General features: G+C 38.6%; 1 protein-coding gene across 2 annotated transcripts in view; it reads left to right on the top strand.

Annotated features, from left to right (window-relative positions):
- FBXO11 (F-box protein 11) overlaps positions 1-25100 on the top strand; it is a 79495-nt gene that overhangs the window by 27576 nt on the left and 26819 nt on the right. Inside the window, exons 2-7 of one of the 2 annotated variants that reach the window (XM_082306093.1) lie at positions 11330-11457; positions 11582-11663; positions 18338-18482; positions 19817-19946; positions 20969-21052; positions 21135-21267. In XM_082306093.1, coding sequence (XP_082162219.1) covers positions 11330-11457; positions 11582-11663; positions 18338-18482; positions 19817-19946; positions 20969-21052; positions 21135-21267 — 702 coding nt within the window. The remainder of the gene's footprint in view (positions 1-11329; positions 11458-11581; positions 11664-18337; positions 18483-19816; positions 19947-20968; positions 21053-21134; positions 21268-25100) is intronic. The other variant, XM_082306094.1, reaches the window with a different exon arrangement.

Here is a 25100-nt window from a genome sequence, read left to right on the forward strand (position 1 = left end):
TTCTCACAGTCGTTTCCCTGAAGCTAAACAGAACCGTGCTTTCCTGCTCTTGTCAGGCACTTTGGAGTTTGTAATTCAAGTAATAGAATAATAGGAACAGTCATTTAGAAAAGTTTTCACAGTAAGTAATGATTAGATAAGTCTGGCTCGGTGCATGCAAACCTTGCCACAGTTAGTCTTGTAAAATTCAGCCTTATTATACAAAGTACATTAGATACAACATACTTTTGACTGATCCAAGGATAATAAAGGCTTGCTTGCTTTTTTTTTGTGTGTGTGTGTTTCTGGCATAATTATAACTGAACAGCCTTGCTGAAAGTCAGGTTAAAAATAACTATGTACTGTAATAGGGGGTCTGTCTTTTTGGTGGTGGTGGTGGGGGAATCATTAGATCACCCCCAAATTATTGTTCTTTTATTCTGCTCCCCAGTCTGTAGTGAATTTATGTTTTCAGTGTACTGTTGCTAGTCATGTTGTTTATATGGTGGCATTTCATGGTGTTTGGGGGGGGAGGTGGTGTCATTTCAGCTGTGACCTTTGAAATACTCGTGTAAGTGTTGATTGTAGTACTTGGGCAGGAGGAGAACATAGCATGTATGTTTAATATCATTGTAATAATAAGTTAGGGGAAATAGCCACAAGAGGTAGTGGAATTCATATTTTACTTTTTGCAGTTCACACAGTTACCTTTTTCTAGCGACACGCTCTTGGATATCCAAAATTGTGAGGAGTATTAGCTGAAGGTGAGTTTTCCTCCCAGCTCTCCGTCAAAGTCACAAGGTCCAGCTTTTTGGCTCTGGATCGTTTGGTGTTCCTCTGCTTCTTCCTAGACTAACGGTTGGTGTAACTTGCCATCGCAGCTGAACATGACTTGAAAACTTTGCTTGGCACAAGTATGTGTTTGACCATCTATGCCAGGAGGGATTTCACCAGGAAACTATGCTTCGTAGTCTGTTGGCTTGTATTGTTTCTGAAGGCTATGTCAAAGTGTTGTCTGGGACCTATAAAAAGTCAAGAATCAAACTAAGATTTTCTTGGTGACCCTCTGTTTTCCTAGTTACATTAAATCATATTAAGTGCTTAAGTTGATGGTTCCTGGTTCTTGATTATTATTTTTTTCTTCCTCTGATGTAATATAATAGTAGGATACAGAAGGGGAAGAATAGCAGCCAAACCCACTAAGCTTTAAAGTACTATTAAGGTACTTATTCCTCCTCTTGCTTCTTTCTTGGAGGAAATAATACTGACTGTACGTCCCTCGCCTCCCAGCACGCAGAAAGAACTGTCTGGCCTTTCATCTTGGTTGCCTTTTTTTCCTTAGGTCTTTTGCCACTGCAAGACAGATCCGTGACTGCCTTTCCTTGTCATGATAGGCATTTCAGAAACTCTTAATTCTGAAGAACCTTAGGAAATTCCTAGTTTAGTATATCAAAACTGCTCCTTGACATAACTAGGTTCCAGCTGGGCCAATGTATTGATAGATGTCAGTCACTTCTGATTTAGAGTCCATATAAGGCAGATGGCTTTGCATGGCAAGTATCTCCAAATCTGCCACTACTCTTAGTAGCAGGAGATTTTTTTTTTTTCCTGCCTGTGTTACAACAGTGCATTGCAGATGTGGCTTATGGCAGAGAAATCTGTGGGAGGCTTTCATTTCCTGAAAATTTGGCGAAATGATTGTGCCCTGAGATTGTTTTATGGGAGTTATGCTTGAAGAGTTGCAATAGTGTTTAGTCATAATGAGACTTGTAGCTATGTGGATTGTTTTATTATACATAAACTTTCCTGTCCTTTCAAGAGCAGCCATGTTTCTCTGAGCAAGGTTTCTCTTAGCTTCCCACGCATCACCGAAAATCTCTGCAAATGGATCCGTTATGGGCCATAGAAAATTTGAAGTGTAAATTGTAGATGCATTTAGTGAAATCTCGGCATTCTCACTGGATTTACTTATTCCTATAATGTGAGTTTTCCCCCTTTTTTTTTTTTTCAACTATACCAGGAAATCAAACGGAGAAAAAATTAATAGTGTCATGCTCATTCTTCAGTTCCGGCAGTGCTAAAGGCAGTTACTTGTGCAGGATGAGATCAGGCTGGAAATAATTGCCGCCAAAAGTTAACAAAACCAGGAATTTACAAACTTCTAATTCATTCTTTTTGGAGTTTATGGGTATCAAGAATATCCAGACGTACTCTAATTAAAGAATGTAAGCTTCCTGCTTCATAGCTCAGCTACTCTCTGCTTATTAGAAATAACTTATCCTCACAAATATCTCTTATTTCACATGTGCTAGCTATGACATTTTTCTCAGAAAAATGTTATCTAGCCTGAGCCAGGCTGTCAGGCAGGATGGAAATACTGGTTTGTCTTAATGGCCATTCCATAAAACTAATTTGCTTAATTGTTCCAGCTGACCTGAGCCAGAGTCTGCCCTGTTCCCAATACGTAGGTTTTGAAAGGTGGTTTTCATCCTATCAATGTCCAGCCATTTTACTAACAGCATAGTTCAGGGAAGTGAGTTTGCTTGGGTTTTTTTTCTCCTTTTTTTCCCTCTTTTTTTTTTTTTTTTTTCTTTTTAAGTGCCAGTGACTGCTTGGTTCAATGATTTCTCTTTACCGCCAAAGTGCACGTGTTCTGGTCACTCTGGTCTTGCTATTGGAGAATCTTATAATTTCTTCCTGCCTGAGATACCATCTCCTGGCAAGGTGGGATTTTTGTAGGGAGGAAGAAGGGGGTTGGGTTTGGTTTGGTTTGGGGTGGTTGTGTTTTTTGGTTTGGGGGGGGGTGGGGGTGCTGTTTTCCATCACAGTAGCTCCAAGGGTATGGTCACAGGGTTGCATTCTCGCCTCTCTTCGGGCACCTTGAAGTACTGCCTGAAGTTAAGTATGGTGGTTGATGAGAAGCATCTTTCTGCTCTATTGTGATGCAGAATAAAATGGGAATACTTGAACCTCTTTCAGTGTGTTTTTATTGTTGTCCCTGGCTATGCTTTTCTAATGAGACAAAAGTTGATGTATTTCAGCCAAATGGGGGGATGACCTTCTAGACTGGTAACTTGACTGCTCTAACAAATGAAGTGATATGACCAGGTAGAAATTTTAATTAAATTGGTCCTAGTTGGAAACTCGAGTCAGTAGTCAGAATAGACAGCAAAAAAAATCAGCTTATAGTAATAAAGTCTTTTTTCTTTAGTATCACTCAGAAATGTTCTGAGGAAAGGGTCTTAAGCACTACATAGGAAAGGCTCTTAAACACTGTATATTCCTGAACCTTTAAAATCTACTTGGTCATCTTTTACACTGTAGCATCAAGGAACCATGCAGCAAGGCCACAGCTTTGAAAGTATTGCTTTATTAATGAGGAATGCACCCAAAAAGGGATCCTTGTCCCTTCTCAATGAAAGCTTGTCAGAGCAGGAGTCAAGCTGCCTATTAAGCAGGAAGGGAAGTTCTCTTAATAAAGTACTTGCAAAGCAGCCACCTGGAGATTTGTTGATTATTTTGCTAAATGTTATAGATGATGCTGTAATACACTTATCAGTTTCAGAAAACAGTATAATTTGAAAAAATACCGAAGGAAAAACCTACCTCCGTATTCTAGTTTGTCAGTACTATTGTTTGAAACATGCTGGTGCTGATTATTAGAGCTGCTTGTTCTAATAACAATTTTTTTCTTCCCTCTCTAAAATGAGTTATCTAACAAGTAGCTCAAGTATGCAGGTAATTGCACAATTATTCTGTATGTCTAATAAAAATGTGTATGTTAATGTTTGTTGTTGGTTGGGTTTTTTTATTTTGTTTTAAACATTCAGTCTTTAACCTGGTGTTAAATGTCTCTTTTGGGGGTGTGGTTGTGGAAATAAACTAAATTTTTCAGCAAATCCTAGTTATCACTTTCTGCTCCTGGCTTCTGAAAAGGAAAATAGTCTTCATAGTACCTGGAAGTGTTTTTAACTAGTGTTCACACATGGGTTTTGTGCTAGATGGCTTTAGACTGTGAACTCCCTAGTGAACAAGGTTCAGAGGTGTGAGTAGTTGTTGTGATGGTTGCTAATTTCTAAAGAAATATAGTTGGGGACAAGTTTTGGGCTTGCAGCCAGTTTCTTTCCCAGTTGTCTCCTTTCACTTTGTCTGCTTTGTGCCAGCTCTAAGAACTTAAGTTTTTGCCTTGAGTATATAAGCTGTATTTTTAGTATGCAGCATTTTCAGGGTGCTCACTGACCTAGCAGGCCTTTGAGGGAGTGTCTTCTCTCCTATCTGATTTGAGTGACCCATGTAAGGATTGCTGTACTGGGCTTCACAGTGTGCTGAGGAGGAGAAAAGATCAGATTCTTAGATAAAAGTTTAATTTCCATTAGATCCTAAGAATAACACAAAAAATAATCTGAGCCTTAAGAAACTCTCCATGTAGCTAGAAGAGGTAGTTGCTTTTCTCCTTGTAGAAAATACATTTAAATGTTGTAAAACTAACGTGAGCTTTTGAGCAAATACAGATAGAGTTGAGCGTCTGATCTGTTCTTATTCTTTTTAGGCCATCATGACTGCATGTCCTATTTCCAAAGAGCAATAAGCTGTCTCATTTGGGTATCGACGTTTAAAAGCTTAAAATGTAAATTCCAAAAAGATGCTCTTCGATTCTTGGGGTGGGGTGGTGTGGTGTGTGTTTTTATTTTGCTCTGTACAAGTACTGAGACTTTTAGACTAAAGCATAATATTTTTCCCTTTCTCAATTTAACAAATAATTTCCATACAGGAAAAATCCTAGGTATTCCACATAGTTTTTGCTTATCAAATAAACTGTTACAATAAGCTTGCATATTGTTATATGATACGTCTTTGGTTTATTATCAGTAAGAAATTGTATGTATATTTAAAATATCCTAGTAGTCGGTAATGGTTATTGTGTCTAGTTGTTGCTTCCCAGAAGGCAGAATCTCTTTCTTCCATATGGTGTTCAGTAAGGCTGATCTTTCTGTAGTCTTTAAGAAAGCGTACATTTTTAATGTTAGGTCTGTCCCCTTTCCAACCTGAAAGCCTGCTACTCTGAGTGGAGATCTGTCTCTGAATCTTTTTCTTGCTGGGTCTCTTCCAGTTCCAAACGGCCTTGACTCCTGTCAGAGATTAATCCTTCTTGTTAACCTGTGCCATCAGAACCTTACAAAAATACCACCTCTTAGATTTTATCTTTATGTGAGTCAAGCTGTTCTGGATATTGCTTGGAAAATACTGCAGGGTTTCTTTCCATAATGATAATTAAAATATATTACAGTATTTATTAAAGTGTCTTCTGTGTTAGTAGTAGATGAGTTTGCAGCTACTTCTTATTTTAATTTTTTTTTTTAACATAAAATGGAGTTGTTCTGTACATGCCTCCTGTTTCTTTTGGGTGTGTGGGGGTTATTTTGGGTTGTTTTGGGTTTTTGTTTGGTTTTTTTTGTTGGTTTTTTTTTGAAGTCCGCTTTGCGGAAGTGGAACGTGACAGTGAAAGACCACCAAAATCCTCTTGCCTTTAGGACATGTTGGGTCTGGGCTCAGTCAACTTTGCATGTCATCTTTCTCTGTTTTTAAGTTGTTTGGTGTGGGGTGTTTTTTTTGTGGTGGTATTCCAAGGTAGTGGCTCTCTCTTTGGAGAGAGATTCAGATAGCTCTCAAAAGAAAACAGTCTCCGTTTCAAAAGCAACCTGCCATCCATAATTTAAACTAACCCTTAAATGCTGCCCTGAATCAATGGAAAAGCTTCTACTGGTGCGAGATACTTTTGCTCTGAGATACGGAGTAGAATGTACCATTTCTATACTCATATCTTTCAGGTTTTTGTACTGTATCTGCTTTTAAGTGCCAGCCGCTTGTTGGGAGTGTTTGCAAGGACATAGGATGAATGTCAGTCACACTATTGATACGTACATTTATTTAACAGCTCACTCCCAGAGATTTTGCAACTTAAAGAAAAATGGTGGGTGGGTGTGTTCTCCTTGGTTTTTGAGTTGACAATTTGTTACGGAGATGTCTGTGTTTTTGCAGTTATTGTATGTGCAAATACAGAACTCCTGCCTTGTATTTCTGTTTTGTAAGCTATTTTGCCTTTATCACGCTCTCTTTTGTGTGCACCTTCCTCTTCTACTCCCTTAAACTTGTGTCGTCTTTTCTTCTCCATTGCAATTTTAAGCTAATCCATCAGTGAGGTAGTTGGAGCTGTCATCTCATAGATTGGCAGCGTGCCTTATCCGTGTTTTGCCAAATATATGGCAAGACTCGCTCTACCCAAAGCAACTGAGCTGTGTCAGTTCACATTTTAGTTGCGTTTCTCAGATTTTCTTCTAATTATGAAGATGGACAGTGTTGGGATTTTTTTGTCTTAATAGTTTATTATTTCAGTCTGAAATGGCACCAGTTCTACTTAAGACACTGTATGATGAATTCTTGTTACTATTGAAATTTGTCTGATAGGCAAGATGAATCATCACTTCATTCAAATAGGTTCAGTATGGGTTAACTTTATTTTTCAGAGGTGGTCTTCTAGGACCTGCTCTCAATTTGATATGGATTTCTCTATTTTAAAACTAGTTGGTTATGTTTCTCACCATTTTCTTCGTCTGGTCTGCAGGAGCAATTTCAATGCTGTGTCTCTTTGGGAATACCTGCCATCCCCAGCATTTTGCCTCTCTTGACTACAAATTGTTTTGTTTTGTTTCCCCCCCACCCCGTTTTGGGAAAATACAGAAAAACGGCACAAAAAAGTTAAATTGCAGTGTTAAAACGAAGTGATGAAACCTTATAGATTAGTGTATGAGCTTCCTCCCTTGAACCCCCCCCCCCTTTTTTTTTTCTGATAAAAGTGTAATTTTTTTTTTGAAGCTTTTATCAGCCTTACCGTCTTCACAACAGGTTGTCGTTAATATTTAAGACGACAATATTGGAAATATTATCTGAACACGTGTAAGGTAGAAGTGAAACCACATGCACGTGTTTTTGTAAAGAAGATGGTGCAGACATGATAAACTTTCTCTAGAAGTGATCTGTGTATTTTTTTTTTAAATAAACTATTTTGACAGTCCCTTGTCACTTTTCTGTAACTTACAATGTCTTTATGAAACACAAAGTTAACTGTGTACTCTTTAACATACACACTTAAAAGTACATACTTCCATAGCATTTGTGGAAATGCAAGACAGTCTTGACTGATCATAGCAGTTGACAGAGTGGCAGCTTAATTTTATTTCTCTTTCCCTCTGGAAGTACTTGTGCTTACTGGTCTTTCGGGAGTGTTAAAGCTTGTAGTGTTCCGGTTTCATGAGCTTTTCTGAACTATCACATAAGATGCTTCTTAATTTAAATTTAGGTTTTGACCTGTCAGTGTCACTAAGTTTTTAATTTTCAATGAACATGATTTTGTTTGAAATTATTTTAGCTTACTATACAATATAATTGGTGTAAAATATTCAGGTAAATGTTTATTTGACAGCAGACAGCTTAATTTAATCTCTTAAAATCTGCAGATGTATTGACTTGGTTAAAACTGTGACAGCATCTGGCAGTCATTTCAGCAGGTGTTTGTATGAGGATATTAATATTACACACACACTCCCCCAAATTTGTTTATTGACTTTTATACTTCCACCATCAACAAATGTGATTGTAATGCCTTTTATTTATGTTGTTAGATGCAGTAGCTGCTACTATTATGCTTTAAAATAGGGTTTTTCAAAATATTTTGGAGGCACTGAGGTTCTGTATTTCAAAACTGATTTTTCCACTTTAAAGCAGGCAAATGTCTGTTACGCGAGTGTGGTTTTTAGGGGAGGATTTTCAAAACACAGCTCTTGGTCTGTACGATGAGTGTTGTCATGTTGCTTGCTCAGGAAAGGGCAATGTGCAGTCTTCAGGAAAGAAATACTTCTCGGAAAGTAGTATCTGAAAGCCAGCACTGTGGCTGGCGTAGTCTGTTCAGAGCATATGATGGAGCATTTGGGAGGCTGAAAACAAGCACCGAGGCTACTTCTGTAACAGGTCACTTAGGACTGTCAGGTTTCCTGATACCGTTTCACTTGACAGTAACTACGCAGGCCACACTTGGAAAAATATAATCAGTTGTTATTGTAGAAATCTATGCAGAAGCTGGTCAGCCCCTCAGAAGCGTGACAAAAACTGCTGGTGAGAAAGAAGTCATCTAACTCACCTGACTCTCATTATCCTTCTATAGCCAGCAAATTACCTGCGTGCAATTAGCAGGTTCGTGGCAGGGCCAGGCCTGAGGCTCTCGGTTCCTGAAGCACTCTTCCTACCCGTGAGCCGCTCTCGCAATACGTCAGCCGCTGTCACGATATGCTCCACGTGCGCCGCCGCACGGACTGGTGCCTCCCGGCCGAGGCACCCGTCCGGCATTGCTCGGCGGCGACGGGCACCTTGGCACGCGCGTGCCCTGGGCACCCTTCTGCTTCCCACGCACTGCGTGGGTTCGTGCTTTCCCCGCTGCCCTCCTCTCGTCTTCCGTGCTGCTCAGATGGAAAAAAAAAAAAGGAAGATTTTAATTCTTCTGATACCTGCTGTGAATCTGAGTGAACGTCTGCATATCCCTTAATGTCATCTGTGCTAGAAGAGTGATCTTTGAGCGGGACTCCTGCCATCCTCCTGAATCCGCTGCAAGAAAATGAATACATTTCTTTTCTGCTTAGTCCTTCAGTGTTTCAGCCAAACTGACCTTTACTTCCATTTTCCCCCACAGGCTTCTGCCTTCTCTTTCCAGCAGTAATATGTTTTGTCCTTAGTGGCCTCCACAGGTTTATTTCTGAGGACCTGATGGGGATTTGTCTCTGCCCTTTTCATCGCCTACCGAGGGATCAAAATTCCGTGCTTTGATTTTTATTCTTGGTTTTTTTTTTGTCCCTGTTTTCTTTGCTTATTATGCTTTTGCTGTGTTTCATATGGCAATTTTGAACTATTGTACTGACCATCCAGAACAGGGGGGAAAACCCAGCCATTCTCACAGTCATTTTGTGTCTTCAATGCAAAACAGGGGAACGGGCTTGAGACAAGACGCTCAAAATCCCTGAGTAGCATGCTTCTGGGGGATATTGACAACAGAAATCATAATTACTGTATCAGATCTTAAATAGAAATAAGGGGTGCAAAGCAGATAGAGGCTGCAGTGTTTGAGTACGTTTGCTGTGAGAGGGCCTTGCTGTTGGTGGTGGCTGCCTGAATCCCTCCCGGCAGGGCCCGCTTCAGACCCCCAGCTCCTCTTCTGCCCTGGTGTGCGAGGGAAGGCTGGGAGCCCTCCTGTAGCAGCTTCTGTCTTCCACCTGCTGATACCTTGTTAAATTGGTAGGGTATTTTCAATTAGAGATGAAAAGAAACGGGAACAGTAGGCGACTGAATTGTTGAGTATGCAGTGGGGTCTACTCTGGGGTCAGTAACCTCCCGCAGGCATGCGATGCCAGCGCTGGGCCAGACGCTCCTTCACAGGAAAATGCACTGCAGTTCATCTATAAATGTCCTTTAGGGTCCTTTTAGGTTTTTTGCATAATGCATAAATACCCAGATGCTAGTGAGGTGTGTCGTGTAAGTAAAAAGTGGGGAGAGGGAGAGTGAGCTAGCTTCTGGCTGAACTTCGGGAGGTTGCTCTGTTGTTTTAAAAAGTGGTGGGGTTTTTGGTAGAAGTTTCACAGTTTGCTTCTGTCCTTAAAAACCTGTGCTGTTGCTGCAAAAAGGTTGGTGGTTCTTCCTTGTCGGATGGTCGTGTCCCCTCCTTGTGGCTGTGCTGAGCTGGACCAGCTGCTGGGCTGGCCAGAGGCGAATCATGGAGGTACTTATTGCAGGGTTAGTTTTCAGGTGGATTAATGAGCTGATGATGTTCTCCTAGATTGCCCCAAGCTGGCTGTGTGAAGTCGCACGCATGCCACCAGCTGCTAACTTCATCTTTTTACCAGCTTCTGCCCTCTATTTACATGTCCTGGCAGTGTTGTGATCTGTTTATGATACATGGCAGGGTTTGTAATTTATAAATTTCTGCTAAGATAGAGGAAAAATTGGGACCAGAAAAGAGTAGGAGGACACTGAAATAGCTTTTTCCTCAGAATTTTGTTGGCTAGCTGTCATTGATGTAGCAGCTTAGGCTATGATGGCATGCATAATCCTATATAAATACAATGTTTTGTAATTTATGTCAACCCCTCCCCCTCCCCCCCCCCCCCCCCCCCCCGAGAAAAAAAGGGGGGGGACGGGACCAAACCCCAAAAAACTTCAGGAAAATCATGAGATTAAGATCTTGAAATGCAAAGGAATCTTTAGAACTTAAAAAATTGCTTTTCTTTGTGTTTTACACAGACTGTTTTAATATTTGAAGGGGGGGTATGGTGGTTGGTTTTTTTGACATCAGTCTCTCTTCACCCTAATACATTCAGGAAAACTGCTTACTCTACAGTATTGCTTTTCTGGCTATCACTTTCACATTGTGTTTTACCTAGTTTAAAAACAAAAAAAAGCAGTTAAAGTCCAAGGATGTCCAAAATTCTTTTCTCACAGTTAAGCATCTGCAGAAAGTATACCTTGTACTTAAGTGGAGCTGGGCTTTAATTTATTTTCTAGATGGTTTTTGTTCTGGCCTTCTTAAAATTCTCGTAGCTTTATTATGTGGTGATAGTTGTAGGGCACGCAGTGATAAGTAATTATTCCTTGCTTGTTTTGAGTGTGTTCCATAAATATATGAACATGGAAAATTGAAACTAATGAATCAAAAATTTAAAATTGTACTCATCACACTTTCTGCAGTTTTTTTTTAAAGGGGAGGGAAAGAATATACTCTTTCTAAGTATAATTTAGGCAAACAGAATGTATGTATTTAAAGCTACCTCCATTTTACAGAAGGATTTGCATGCTGGCCTGGGCTACTCCTGAAATATTTGGGGGAAATTCTGCCTTGAGTTTTGTACTAAATGCCATGTTTACTAAAAGATTTCATGATAACATCTGGCTAATAATTGAAACTCTAGTGTTCCTCGTTATGCTGGTAGTGTTAGGTGAAAATTTTGAGATAATGATTGAGGTGATGGAATTAGCACAGTGAATTATATGCTTGCAGAGAAACTGAAAGCCTAAGGTTTGAGGCTTTTGTTGTTTTTGGGGGGTTTGGTTGGTTGGTTTTTTTGGTTTGGTTTTTTTTTTTTTAAAGTGGCTTTTGGTATACCTGCTGTGTACATATGGAGAACATAAGTTAATTCATGTGTACTTTCGCATGTAATTTTATGTATGCTGTGTATATTCTGATTTTTCACTAGAAGTTCTCTGTGCTACAAAACTACAATTCTAATTAGCAAATTTCCTTTTTTGTTGACAGATGATGATGTACCTGCAGATATGGTTGCAGAAGAATCAGGTCCTGGTGCACAAAATAGTCCATACCAACTTCGCAGAAAAACTCTTCTACCTAAAAGAACAGCTTGCCCTACAAAGAGCAGTATGGAGGTACCTTTTGTTTGTTTGCTTTTAATTGTAAAGTAAATCTTTACTGTTTCAAGAATAGGATGTTAATTAGTACTTTTCCTAAGTTACCTAATGACTGAACCAGTTCTTATTTATTTCATTAAAGGGTGCCTCCACTTCAGCTACTGAAAACTTTGGTCACCGAGCTAAACGTGCTAGAGTATCTGGAAAATCCCAGGATTTATCAGGTAATAAAATTTTGTACAAAAAAGGGGATGAGGGAGGAGGGGTGGAGACATTTTGCCTTCACACGACCCCCCCCCCCCCGCCCTGGAACTTATTTTTCCTGTCTGTTTTCCAACTAAGAAACAGTAGTGAAAAAACAACTACAAACTCATTCTGAACTTCAGATTTGGAAGTATGATTTTTACTGATTTTTAGAATCTGGTCCTTTAGTCTGCCTGCTTCACTGCAGGCATGCTGGTTTGGGTTTTTTGGTTTTGTTTGGTTTTTATTCTCCTCAAAGCACTGTGTAGTTGTATCCAAGCTACTGTTCGAAGCAGTAATGCTGCAATGGTGCAGCACTCTGACGAGGCTTATTCACCGTTTCTCATATTGATGTATTGTTCTGGTATATTGTTTAGAGTTAGTTTTGGCATGTCATTATAGCACTTCATTGTGGAGAGAGGGAGAGAGTTTGTATGTCTTTATAAATAAAAAATACACATATACCTACATACATATATGTACATATATTTCACACACATATACAGTATACTTACATTGTATAATAAACACATACATGCAATACATGTGTTTATAATTATATTGTGTGTCTCTGTGTGTGTATCTTTTTTGCGCACACACACTTTTTTTTATGTATGCGCATATATATACACACACATACATAGGCACACACATATCCTGCTTCTTTTTTCTGCGTCATTTTTCAGTCTCTCTGCTTCTACCCCTTTTTGTTTCCTGACACGCTCTTTAGTTCCAGGAGATCTGCTGTCACTTTTCCCTGGAAAATCAACACCAACACTTGCCAACATCCATTGATGTGGTTTCTGTTGCTTTTCTTGTTTTTTGGGTTTTGGTTTTGTTTTTTGTTTTTTTTTTTTTACTCCATGTCTCCCTTAATGTTGTGAATTAAAACTGAGCAGCTGGCACAAGGCTTTCGTCCGTTTTCATTGCTTCTGTTGAAGTCTGCTCTTCCTGGCTTCTCACCTTCTCCATAGCGTAGATTTTATCTTTCAAGCACTCTGTCTCTTCCCCCTCTCTTTTATTCTCTGTGCCCCCTCCCCCCACCCCCCGCTTTGATTAACTCTTTTAATTTCAGTAACTGTTTAAGAGTCATTTAGCCTCAGATTTGTATCCTTGAAAAAGCCAGAACCAACTGAACGTCAATCTGTGTCATTCTACTTCCAGTTTCATTTCCTGATTTGATATCTGAAGCCTTGTGCAAAGTTGTCTTGTCATACACTCAGTTTCTCTTGCCAGTTCTTAGTTTTTCTTCAAGGTCATTCGCTTTTGATGTGTTCTTCATTATGCTTTTACTAGCCTCCTTGCTTTAGTGAAGGTATGTAACTTTACTCGAGTCCTGTGCTACAAATTACAGCGTGAATGACAGTAATTTCCAAAGGAATTCTCCACGCTTTCGCTGCGCATTCCTTTTGTTACATTCTTGAGCTCATGTGGGGAAAGCACGGGGATTGTGGAGGCTTCTTCAGTGTGGAATTACCAGAGGAATTGTAAACAATGATTTTTATAAGTGTACTTTTAAGATTGTATTCAAATCAGTTGCAATCTAACAAGGGAGTGTCCTTCTCAAGCCATTTTCTACTCATCTCTTTCCCAGTGTGGATGACGGTTATTTTTTACTTTCCCCATTGAGTTTTTGAGATATTCCTCTAAATTTGTATGAGTATTGATTGGGGTGAGTTGCTCCCCCCCACCCCGGTTTTTGTTCATGTAGGTAATGATAGCTGTTGTAACTGGGTTGTAAGCATGAGACTTTCTGGATTGTCATCAGCGGAGATTGTATATTGTCATCTGGAACATATAGCTGTTTATTTTAGAACTGTAGATGAAATGGAGGCGTGGGACTAGAAACATAGGAAAATGCCTTGGTGGAGAACCATTCCGTTTTGTATGGACTCTGAGTTGAGGAAAATTTGGCGGAGATGAAAGGAGAAATGCCAGTCAATTAGAGTTTCCAACTGGAATAGAGCCAGTAGTTGGAAAAGCAGGAGACTATTCCTTATTTTAATACTGATTTCAGAATTAGTGCAGCTGAGAGAGAGTTGCTATTTCAAATTGTAAGGAAAAAAAAAATAGTCTCAGATACTGTCAAGAACACATTAGAATTTTGAAATATTGACGTGGGTTTTTTTTCCTGTTATTTGCAACCCTGTCCTCCAGTGATCTCTGCAGTGGACAATGAGTTCTTCAATCCCGAGACAGAAAAATTAATGAATATACAAGTATCTTGATGAGAAAGAAACACATTATAGAAAATAAGTAAATATTTTTTCACTTAAACTCTTTTAAGTAGAATACAAAAAATGGAAGAAACCAAAAATTTAGGTAAGAAAAAGGTATGATGGAGCTGTGCTGCTTACATCACAAATGACTGGTGAACCTACAAATTCAGCATTTGTTTGACATCTGTAGAAAACATTTACAGCTTTTAGATCTTATTGATCTAAATATTTATATCGTATGCTAATATAATATTTCTTGACTGACAGAAAGATTTAAATTCAGTATATTCTGACCGTTTCTGTAGGCTACCTCAACTGTAAACGTATGCTTCCGCTTAGTGGGATGTTTCAGTCTTCGGTGCCACTTGTCTCATCACGTCATTTTAATCCAGGATTTTAATCACTTGACATACTCTTCCGTTTTGTTTATTACTGCATAGGTTTTTTCCCCTCTCTTGCTTTCGCTACATTTGCATATCTGTTTTATACTGGGCAATTCTCGGTGACTTTTAACCATGTTTGGAAGGCTTCGGTTCAGAGACAAGTAATTTCTTTCTGTTCACTGAACTGCGGAGTTGCAGTAGATATTGAGACTCTAGGTCACTGGATCACTCGTTGATTGTTCCGTACATTAGGTACATGCACAGCTCATAGTTCACAGAACTTACTGCCTTTTTATTTTTTACTTTTCCTATTGATTTATAAGATATTGTTCTAAGAACACTGCATGCTATGTTTTCTGACATATTTCTACTTTTAACAAGAAAATATTTTTACTAAATGTCTCCTTATGGAACAAACGCTATTTGTCTCCATCTTCTCCACTAAAATGGACAAAAAAGGTATCCATACAAGACATAATTTACGATTTTGGATTCGTGGGGTAGCATTCTTGGTCGTTGTACAAAGAAGGTAATTCACTTTCAGACAGCTTTCCCTGCCCTTTGTCTTGGTATTACTATGCTAGTTTCTATCTACCAAATGATCAAAATTGAAACTGAATTAGCTTCACGCATATCCTGTGGAAACAGAATGACATAACCAGCTGTGTTTCTAATTTTCAGTTGTCTACTATATTAACACTTTATTAAAATCATAAATAGTTCAACTGTCAACTTATGTTAGGGCAAAGATAAAGATTTGTGATGACCTCTTGCACTTTGTTTTCATTTTTATTCTTGTCTGTTTTTAACACTTATTTGGAACACTGTCAATTTGTCAATTTTTTTTTTTTTTATAAGAGTATGCATTTCATACTTAACCTTTACTTTGTCAATAGGCATAAAGCTGTAAGGAGTAGCAGCACATGAATGCTTCTCATTTGGTGGCCAGACAAACCTTTAAAACTGTTTCGGCTTATTTTTGTAAACTGGGAGGAAGAACATATTGAATGCATCCTTGCTTTGACAGATTACTGAAAGATATCCGAAATGTGAAGTGTGAATTTATAAAACAAAAGCATGGAGTTCCCTCTTGGACCCAGAGGAAATTTTAAGTCTTCACGTTAAGAAGTGAAATAGCTTTTTTCAAATTATACTGGAGAATTCCACCTAGTAATCACTATATCGGTGATTTGAGTGGAGAAATCTTAAATCAACCCCTTCTTTTTAATTGAGCAGAAGGGCAATTTAAATTAAATCTCTCACTTCTACAGGATTTTTTGTGGGTGAGGATACCTGTAAAATCATCATCTTAATTTTGGAAGCAGTGCCTAAGTTTCCAAGTAAATACAACTTGAAAAATTGCAGGGGGTGGGGGGAGAATTATTGTGACTTTTTTTTTTTTTTTTTTTTTTAAATTGCAAGAAGTCTTTTGACATTTTCAAAGTTGGTCCCTGCCCCTTGCAGTAAGGGAACACATCTGGATTTCAGTTTTCATTTTGAGATAGGGCATAGGCAGGAAAATGGGAGTATGAACTATTGAGCAACGGGAGGCCCTCTTCAATAAAAAAATTAATCAAGGTCCTAACATATATACACTTAAAAAATTCTGCAGCTTGTTTAGGGAAGTGGCCGATTGCCTTGGGAAGATCAAATTTGTATGCCTCAGGGTTTTGTGTGTTAAAAGGAGAAGATATGTTGTAGAAGGCTTGTGAGGATTTACAGTCTTCTACTGTCTTAGAAGCTGAAATGCAGTGTTGTGAATGGAAGGCAGTATCTCCACATCTAACTGGAAAGCTACCAGAAAAAGATGAATTCAGAAGTAATGTCCAATTATCCGGTGATGCATTTCAAGGGTAATTAGGACTGCAGAATGAATTGCTGCTGCCTGTTTGACACAGGAAAGAACCTTTATATCTCCAGTGGAAAAGGACGTTTTTAAAAACCAGCATTGATCGTGCATGTAACATTTTTTTGGTGATGCCCAACCATGCTCACCTTATGGACTGCTGGTGTATGCTCCCCAAGTGTCTCTTGAGCATAAGGTCTTTCCAGACTACTTGCTCTTTATTAGTTTTGCTAACTTACTGCTTCAACCTGGCTCATGAGTTTGTTTTGTATTTTGAATAAAAATAATTTTTTAATCTGGCATTAATAATACTCCTGCTGAAGGGAACTGTCTTGGCCAGCTTCTGGGCATTCATTCCTGTCTCCTTCCTTGTGCCCATGCTAGCACTCCAGTAGCTTGCAATGAACTACAACAAGGAGCTGATCCATAAAAAAAATTAGTTTGGAGGAGAATGGGTAAGGATGAGGGGAAAAAAATTCTGGTTTATTCTGTCCATGATCTGTACTACCAACCTAAAGGATACTTTGGGAGGAAATATGTGAATGGCGAGACTTGTACCTTTTGTACAGCATAGATTTTTTTTTTTTTAATTAAAGTGGCGTGTACCTACAGCTTATGACTGTAAGCTGTGTTACTGTTGAGAGCAGCCATCAGTCAATCGAATAAATGCCCTCCTAGCATCTTAGAGGAAATCGGTATTTGTGAATCACCAAGGTGACATTCATACAATGGGGCAACAAGGAACAGGTTCAGGGAAAGTCACTGTAAAGTCAGTAATATTTCAGAATTTCTACTAACTGCTCTGACCACAGATGTAAGCATGACACCCTGGAAGAACAGCTTTTATCAGTTCTTTCATAGTACGCAGGTTCTGGTGCTGTGGTCTGTAGACCACAGTTTAGCATCTTCATAAAAGCCACAGTTCTGGTCCTCGCAGTTTACATCTTCTCTCTCTCTTCTAGCTGGAAACAACGTAGTTATTTGTGCCGCTTTGCCCAGGGAAGACTTGGGGCTTATCTTTTTTTCTTTTTCTCTCTCTCTTTTTTTGGTGTGGAGTCTCACATGGAAACTGTTTTTCAGAATGATATTTCCTCAAATTTACTAGGTCGTCTTTTTGATGGTCACTTTTAGTAGTCTTCCTGTAGTAGCCAAATTCACAATCCTATTGCTCCCTAGGTTCAGATATTCAAAGAAAAAATGAATAATGCAAGGGGCATTACATGGATGTAACTGCATTATGAATGTAGCAGGAGCTTTTAATGCCTTGCATACAAATCCTCTACATTTTGGAAGCTGTTCTGTATGGTTCTGCCTGAGAAAGGATCCTAAAGACAATAACCGAACAAGGGACCTGTGCAAACAGAGCTGCCTTGCTGTGGGGATACCTGCCACAGAAGGGTCTTGTGAGAGCACAAACTACAGGTGGGGGTTTCCTATGTGAACTGTCGTATGTAGAGTGCACACGTGCCCGAGGGCAGGGGTGTAACAAAGTGCACGCTGGCATCTCCGCGCAATGATATGGGAATGCCACTTTCTCAAACCTCTCTCAAGAAATACAGCATCTGGCAAGGCTAACGCTTCTTCTGGCTTAGATCTTTCATTTTGAAAGAAAGCGCATAAATGGGAGTAAGTGGAAGGAGGAGACTTTGGAATTATTGCTGGCTATGGGTTTCCTGCATCCCAGACGTCTTTTTTCCTAATGTGTTCATTGTGGGAGAACAAGGAAGTTTTACTAGTAATTTTTCCAGACAGTGACTATTTCTGAGTAAATCTGTTTGTGTTTGAAAACATTTGCAGAGACTTTGGAACTGGATTATTATGATTATATGGATAATGTGGGTTAATTGAACCACAATGAAGCTAATAACAGTGAGGAGCCAGTATATCTGGAACATGCACAGTAGCCTACTTAATGGCTGCAATTGTATGCAGATTGATTCCTCCAATAGAAAAGGTGAACTAAAAAGTTTTGAAAGAGGACTTGAAGCCTATAACTTCTACCTGACTCCAGAGTCAACCATTTACCTCTTTTTTTTGCCTTTAGATTTAGATTAAATGTACTTTAAAAAAAAAAAAAAAAAAAGCTGCTTTGAGATCACTGGCATTGTAAATGGGAATCTTTCAAATGGCAAGTTGGTGATCTATTTTGGTCAGAATTTGGGCTGGTCAAATATGTCAATAACCTTATATAGATTACTGTTTAATAGCAGCACCTGCAGAACAATATCTTCAGGAGAAGTTACCAGATGAAGTGGTTCTAAAGATCTTCTCCTACCTGCTGGAGCAGGATCTCTGTAGAGCAGCTTGTGTGTGTAAACGCTTCAGTGAGCTGGCTAATGATCCAATTTTGTGGTAAGTGAAAAGCTATTCCTCACTATCTTGAGATGTGCTCCACGAGATGCCAGTATAATAGAAAAATTGAAATGTTTTAATTAGTTGAATTAAAACCAATTGTATTTTAATATGTGTGGTTTACTTAAGTATTGTTTGTTACTCATGAATATCTGATTATGTGTGTTAAACAGGAAAACTTTTGATTCTCTAGTAGTGTAGATAATAGTTAAATAATGGCTGTCTTAAAAAATCAGTGAGGTATTCCTTCAGTAGCCACTCCTTTCCTTCTTCCCCTCTTTAACCTTTTTCAGGCTTCTGTGGGGATTGTGTTACTTGACACAAAAGAAACAACACATTTCTTAATGTTAGATGCAAGTTTTGTCTAGTGTTACTTAGATATTTTGTTTGTTTTGTTTAATGGTTGGATACTCGGGCTATTTTTCGCCATATGAATCCACCCTACCCCTGGGTTATTGAGAGCTTGGATAAATGGGATCTAAACTTGTAATTTTTTATAAGGGAAAAATAACATATGTTTCTTAGGCTGTTTTTTTTTAAAAATATTAAGACTAAAAGAAAAAATTTGAGTATAACAGCACAAAAATGCCTTTTTTTTTTTTTTTTTCCTCCTGTCCTAAAGACAGTTTAGGGATGTCTTGTCAGATGAATTATAACTTCTGAGATTCAGTGCCATACTGTAAGTCTGGGCTTGATATCAGCGGCCTCAGACACTGCAATTATTTATATTCTGGCACTAATCAAAAGAATCCAATTGTTGGGTGCTTCGCGTGCTATTTTCTTCCTTTTAAGCCACTGTAATCTGTCCACTGATGAACTGTTTTTGAAACACAGTGCATCATTTGTTCTCTGTGAATGCATTTTTTTCAGCCTTTTTTTGGCAAGGTGAGGAAGAGGTGGTGGCACACTTTGTCTTAAATTTTGTTTTTCTTATGTTACTAGCTTTCATAATTGTTAAAGCAATGCTGTAGTTAATATACAATTAGACTCTGATTCCACAAACAGTGTAACTAACTGCTTAAATTTCTTCATGGAAATTACATGTTGAGAACTCTTCCGCTTGGATCATGAAACACATGTTAAAATTAAAAAAAAAAAAAAAACAACAAAAAAAAACAAAAACAAAAAAAAAAAACACAGAAGTCAGTCCAACAGAAAAAATGTTTTGGAAATGTTTTAAAGTGTTTGGTACTGATCTTGGTCAAATTCACTGTCACAGACTGGCAAATGCTGTTGGAAAACTCCCAGTTTTTAACATTTGGTGTGTTATATTAAAATGGAAGAGTAATCAGAAATACATTAATTTTTCTTTTCTGCTTGACACTTCTGCTTAGGAAAAGATTGTATATGGAAGTATTTGAGTACACTCGTCCAATGATGCATCCTGAACCTGGTAAATTTTATCAGATTAATCCAGAAGAATATGAACATCCAAATCCCTGGAAAGAAAGCTTTCAGCAACTGGTAACAGTAGTATTCATTTATATTCCAATTTTAAGGATGGTTTATAAAAGTAAAAACCCCAACTTCTGAAATGCGGCTGACAATAGTAGTTATTTTGGTTTTAGACTTTAAGATGATGGGACTGACGAGGTGGGGAGAGATCCTTGTATTGTGTTAGGCAGAGGGATATCTGAAATGATTTCCTGTTTTGAGGCGTACTTCAGGGAGGCACATCACGGTAAAGTGGAGTGCTTGAGCATCCAGCTCTTCTATCTTGGGTTTGCCTCGTGTTCTGCATCACTAAAGTTCTGTGGAAGATTGTCATGGTCTGTGGCTTGCAAGTAAACTTCAAATACATTGTTGTTGTCATATATTACTAAACTAGTGTGCATGCTGGTTATCAGATTTGTATGCATCTTCCTTTAGTAAACCAAACAGTATATTGATAATATCACTTGGGCTTAAATAGTGATTTACGACTGACATGACTGGAGCTAAACAAGTTACCTTAAGGCATGTGAATGAACCTCTAATCCAAAGCGTCAAAGGTATTTTAAGAATAGGCGGGCATGATATTTGAAAAACATAAGTAAGGGAAATAGATATCAAGGTGAGTGTATTATACAATGCTGTGTGTAATTGGTTAATGAAATTCTGAGGCTTGTTGAGGACAAATATTTGACTTGGCTTGTTTGTTCAGTACTCGATCAAAAGTGAAGGTATAGGATTCTTTTTTCCTCACTATGTATAAATGCAGTTTGTCTTGTGGCAGTGCATAAGGTACACGAAGCTTTTCAGTCACTTTAGAGACTTCTGGCTGTGTAAGTAGGTTAGCCTCTTGGTTCAGTTGATCACTCTTAGACTTTTTTTGCTGTTGCCATTTCAAATTGCGTGCCTAATATGGGAGGTCAGAATATGCTCCTTGGTTCCTGGAACAAACCGATACCAGCAAATGGCTTGTTAATTAGGGGATTAGTAGATCTCTTGCCTGTGCATTCAGATCCACCTACCTATAAGCTTATAAACTATTTTCCTTGTTTCAGTACAAAGGAGCGCATGTAAAGCCAGGTTTTGCTGAACACTTCTACAGTAATCCTGCAAGATACAAAGGAAGAGAAAATATGTTGGTATGTTTTTACAGCAGTTCTTAAGAATATTTATATATCTTTGCATGGATATTTCTCTCTAAACTTGTCCCTTTTCTTCTAGTATTATGATACCATTGAGGATGCTCTTGGTGGAGTTCAAGAAGCTCATTTTGATGGACTTATCTTTGTTCACTCTGGTATATATACTGATGAATGGATATATATAGAATCTCCAATCACCATGATCGGTGCAGGTATTTAAACTGAGAGCATCTTTGTCTCAAAGTATGACTTGTGTTAATTACCACCTTAATTACAAAGATATTCTGGTGTATTAAATTTCCAGTATAAGTGCCCATCTTTCTTCATCAGCCTAATAAATATTTTCTGTACAAGTGTCGCTAACTAAAAAGCAGCTGATGCTTCAGACTGAAGTACCATTGTCTGCTTGTTAGTTCTGGGAGTAACTTATTTGTCTTTTTATTTCATTAGGAGAAAAAAATTGAATTTGTCAGAAAGTATACTCAGTTATATGACTGCAGTTGGAATTTTCAGGTGGTTCTTATGAAATTTGTTTATATATAACCTATCTCCTGAGTAGAATCCAGCAGTGGGAGCAAGCCCAAATTAGTATCTGTCCCATTTTCTTCAGCATCATAATTCCATCTTAAGGAAGGAAATGAGAGCATCCAGCAGAAACATTCTGAGACTGGAGGTTCTTTCTCTGTTCGTCTCCCAACTGTTCCTCTAAAGGAGAACCTTTATGGAGAAGGACATAAGACTTTCAGAATAGGAAAGGCTTAGAAAGTTAATGTAACTTGGCTGCAAATCGTGGTGCTTGTGGAGCTGTTTGCCTTTCCTCTCCCTACTGTGAGCATGCTAATCATCGGTAGCACAATAGCATAGCAAGAATTTAGACTGTTTTAATGTATGGTAGAGATCTTGGACCTCTTGCTCCTGTGGTGACCCAGAAGTGAATTGCCTGATGCTTGCTTTTTATGAGACACTGTCTGGGTTGGTGATTTTTTTTGATTGGTTGGGGTTTTTCTGGGTGGTGGTGGCTCTTCTTATTGTTTGTTTTGGGTTTTTTTGTTTGTTTTTTTCTTTTTTTGGGGGGGTTGGGGTGTTTTGTTTGTTTCTGAGAAATCCCTCTTTTCAGGTATCTATTTGTTCTGCATACCAGCTGTTCTTCAGTGAGCCTATTCTGGCACTTCTTGCCTGGGCTTTGCAGCCCTGGCAGTGAGAATGGTTTTGAGCAATGCAGTCAGATTGTTCTAGTGTTAGTCTTAAAACTTGTCACTGCAGACCTGCAAGATGCAGCTGTGTTGTACATTAGTTTTTCAGTTTATGACTATATGTCTGAAGCTAACATCCTGAACATCCCCACTTCCAGGGCTTTGGTTTGTGTTGTGGAGAGGTTTTGGAGCACAAACTGGATTCCTTTTGGATGAAACTAATCTAAGAGACGTGTTCCTGGAATACTCTTACTGCACTCCAGTAGTTTGTGTACGTTCAGTCAGAGGGACCAGGCTGGGACTAGTCCAAAGTCACAGTCTCTTCTACCCTCCCTGTCCTGCAACGCATGTGATGCGGATTATCTGATCCTCAGCACTATTTCACTCTGTGGTACCACTCCTGTTACGCTGCAGTGCTTGCTAATGCAGATGTGGCCTTAGACAAATACTGAAATACCCCCGGCTTCCGTTTCAGATAAGGGATGACATCAATAGATGCCAGTACAAACAGGGCAAGTCACATTTGTGAAGTGTTTAAAATCCAGAAGAAACTGGATCAGCACTGTCCTGAGATATAAAATTTCTCCATTACTTCATGAAACTTCAAACGACATCTTTGATATCTGGTTAAACTTTTGCATGTTTTCTGGCTCCTTTTAAGTTTTGAAAGGCCCTCTGCTTTCCCTTCCACTGGAATTAACCTAAGTTATTCAGAAAAACAGTTATCTTAACTACAGTTCTTTAAAACCAAGGGATCTGTATTGTGTATTTTTGTAACAGAATAGCTGTCTTAGGGAACAAAACCTCCAAGAGGAATCCAGAAATGCTAGATGTATTTATATTTCAGTTTCTGGCGCTGCTGACTCTTCACTTCCTCAGACTTTCTCGACTGAATGGTCAGTGACATTGTAGAGGGAGTCAATTTTCATTTGTCTGGAAAAGAAAACAAATTAAGGTGAACCACTGAGCCTTGGAGAACTACCTCTTCTCTGTTCAGTCTGGCATGCTTTTCAGAATGGTAGGATTAAGGCAGCACCAAATCTCTCCACAGTTCTACTCAAATTTCTTTAGTAGTTTCTTCTGCTGACTTCTGAAGAAGCACAACATTATTAGAAAGGCAGCTTTACATACCTAGAGCTTTCAAGAAGCTTCTGCTTTCTCATATAAGCAAAATGTTCTTACAGGATAATGCCTGGTGTTCTAGGTTTGTTGTTCTGTTTCATTTTGGGATTATTTATTTCTTTCCTTAAATCTAGGGAGAGGAGTCAGGTTCAGAAGGAGCCCTGTGGAGGTATTACTAGTACTGTGGCTTATCTGAACTGTCAAGTAGGAAGCAAGAGTAGAGGTCCTGTAAGGAAATCAATGCATCTGGTTCAGCGGACAGAAGTACCTATGAATTTCTTAAAAGAACTGTATTTTCCAAGGCTGGGGAGAGGGTGTCAGATGACTGCAGGAATACAAGCCTTCCATGGAGTCCTCATCTCACTCAAGACACGAAGTCTCTCATCTTAATAGCTGAGGTTCAGCAGTTGCACAGACAGTGTCCTGATCTGCGAACCTTCACTGAATATGTTTTTTCTGTATTTTAGGAGATACAGCTTTCATATTTTTTTTCCTTTCTTTTCCATTTGACTTAAATAATGTGCAAGTAAGTGAAAAGGGGATTATCAAAGGATTTTCCAATCAAAAAAAAAAATTAGTAAAAACAATAAGGAGAATTATTGTGATTTTAAGGGTAGAAATATCTAAAATGGTGGACTGTCATAATAGGTATTCTTTTACTTTTGAGTGTGAGAGAATTTTCACATGCCTAAACTCTTCTTTAAATACCCGTTCTGCATCTTTGAATTGAAAATTATATTTTAGACTAGTGTAGATCTGTGTTCTTTGCTGTAGATTTTACAGACTGCAAGATCTAAAAGGGCCTCTGCATTTTTTGCCTGATAACAACTGTTAACAGTCACAATTATTTCCTGCAGAATCTAGTTATTTTTCTATTAATGCACTGAAAAGTGAAATTATTTTATTCCTTTTGAGGAATAAAAGAGTTCTGAAGCAACATCCAGTTAATTTTTAATTCTTCAGGCAGTCCCTTATCGTAGAATTTCTGTTAAATTATTTCTAAATGGTCTCAACTTGGTCCTTAAACTGAGTATGAATTCCGATCCCGTGGAACATGACTCCCTTAGACTTCAGCAAATAGACTTCTTGGGAGCTCTATTTTGCTTAATTACAAAATTAGTGGCCCTTTTCTTTCTTTTCCCTTTCTTGTACCGGTTTCTCTCTTCTAAAGCGGTCTAAGCCAAAAGCTGAAATACAGATATTTCTCTGAATAATTCTTTTGCAAAGATTCAATAGGATGTTGCAGAGAATTTCTTTGATGCAGTTAGAATGAAACCAATGCTGAGCAAGTCCCCTTCCCTCTTCAGCCTTTTCCTGGAGGGGTCTAAATGCAGTAGTCTTACTAATTGGCATGTTCCATAATGGGCATTCTGGGACCTTCCAAACTCAGACACATGTAGAGTAACTCATGTGCTGAGAGGAAGGAGGTGTCTGTAGAGAACATCATCCAAGTGCATGGCAAGCACCTCCAAACACAATTCCACAAATCCCTCTGCTTTGTTTGATAGTATTTCAGAGCATCCAATGTGAATTGCAATTTTTCCTTGCCCCTCTAAGAGGGACCACAATTCTGATATTAATTTATGGCTCTCTTATTTCTTGTTAAGGGCTCCATTTATTTTCTGGTTTTGGTTCACCTGCAGTATCTGCGGTGCCATTCTTTCTCAGATGCTGAAGTATCCTGATGTCTGTATGCCAGTGCATTTGCACCATGGTGAATAGATAGAAAT

This window comes from Platalea leucorodia, assembly GCF_965183815.1.
Source record: "Platalea leucorodia genome assembly, chromosome: 3".
Taxonomy (NCBI): Eukaryota; Metazoa; Chordata; class Aves; order Pelecaniformes; family Threskiornithidae; genus Platalea; species Platalea leucorodia.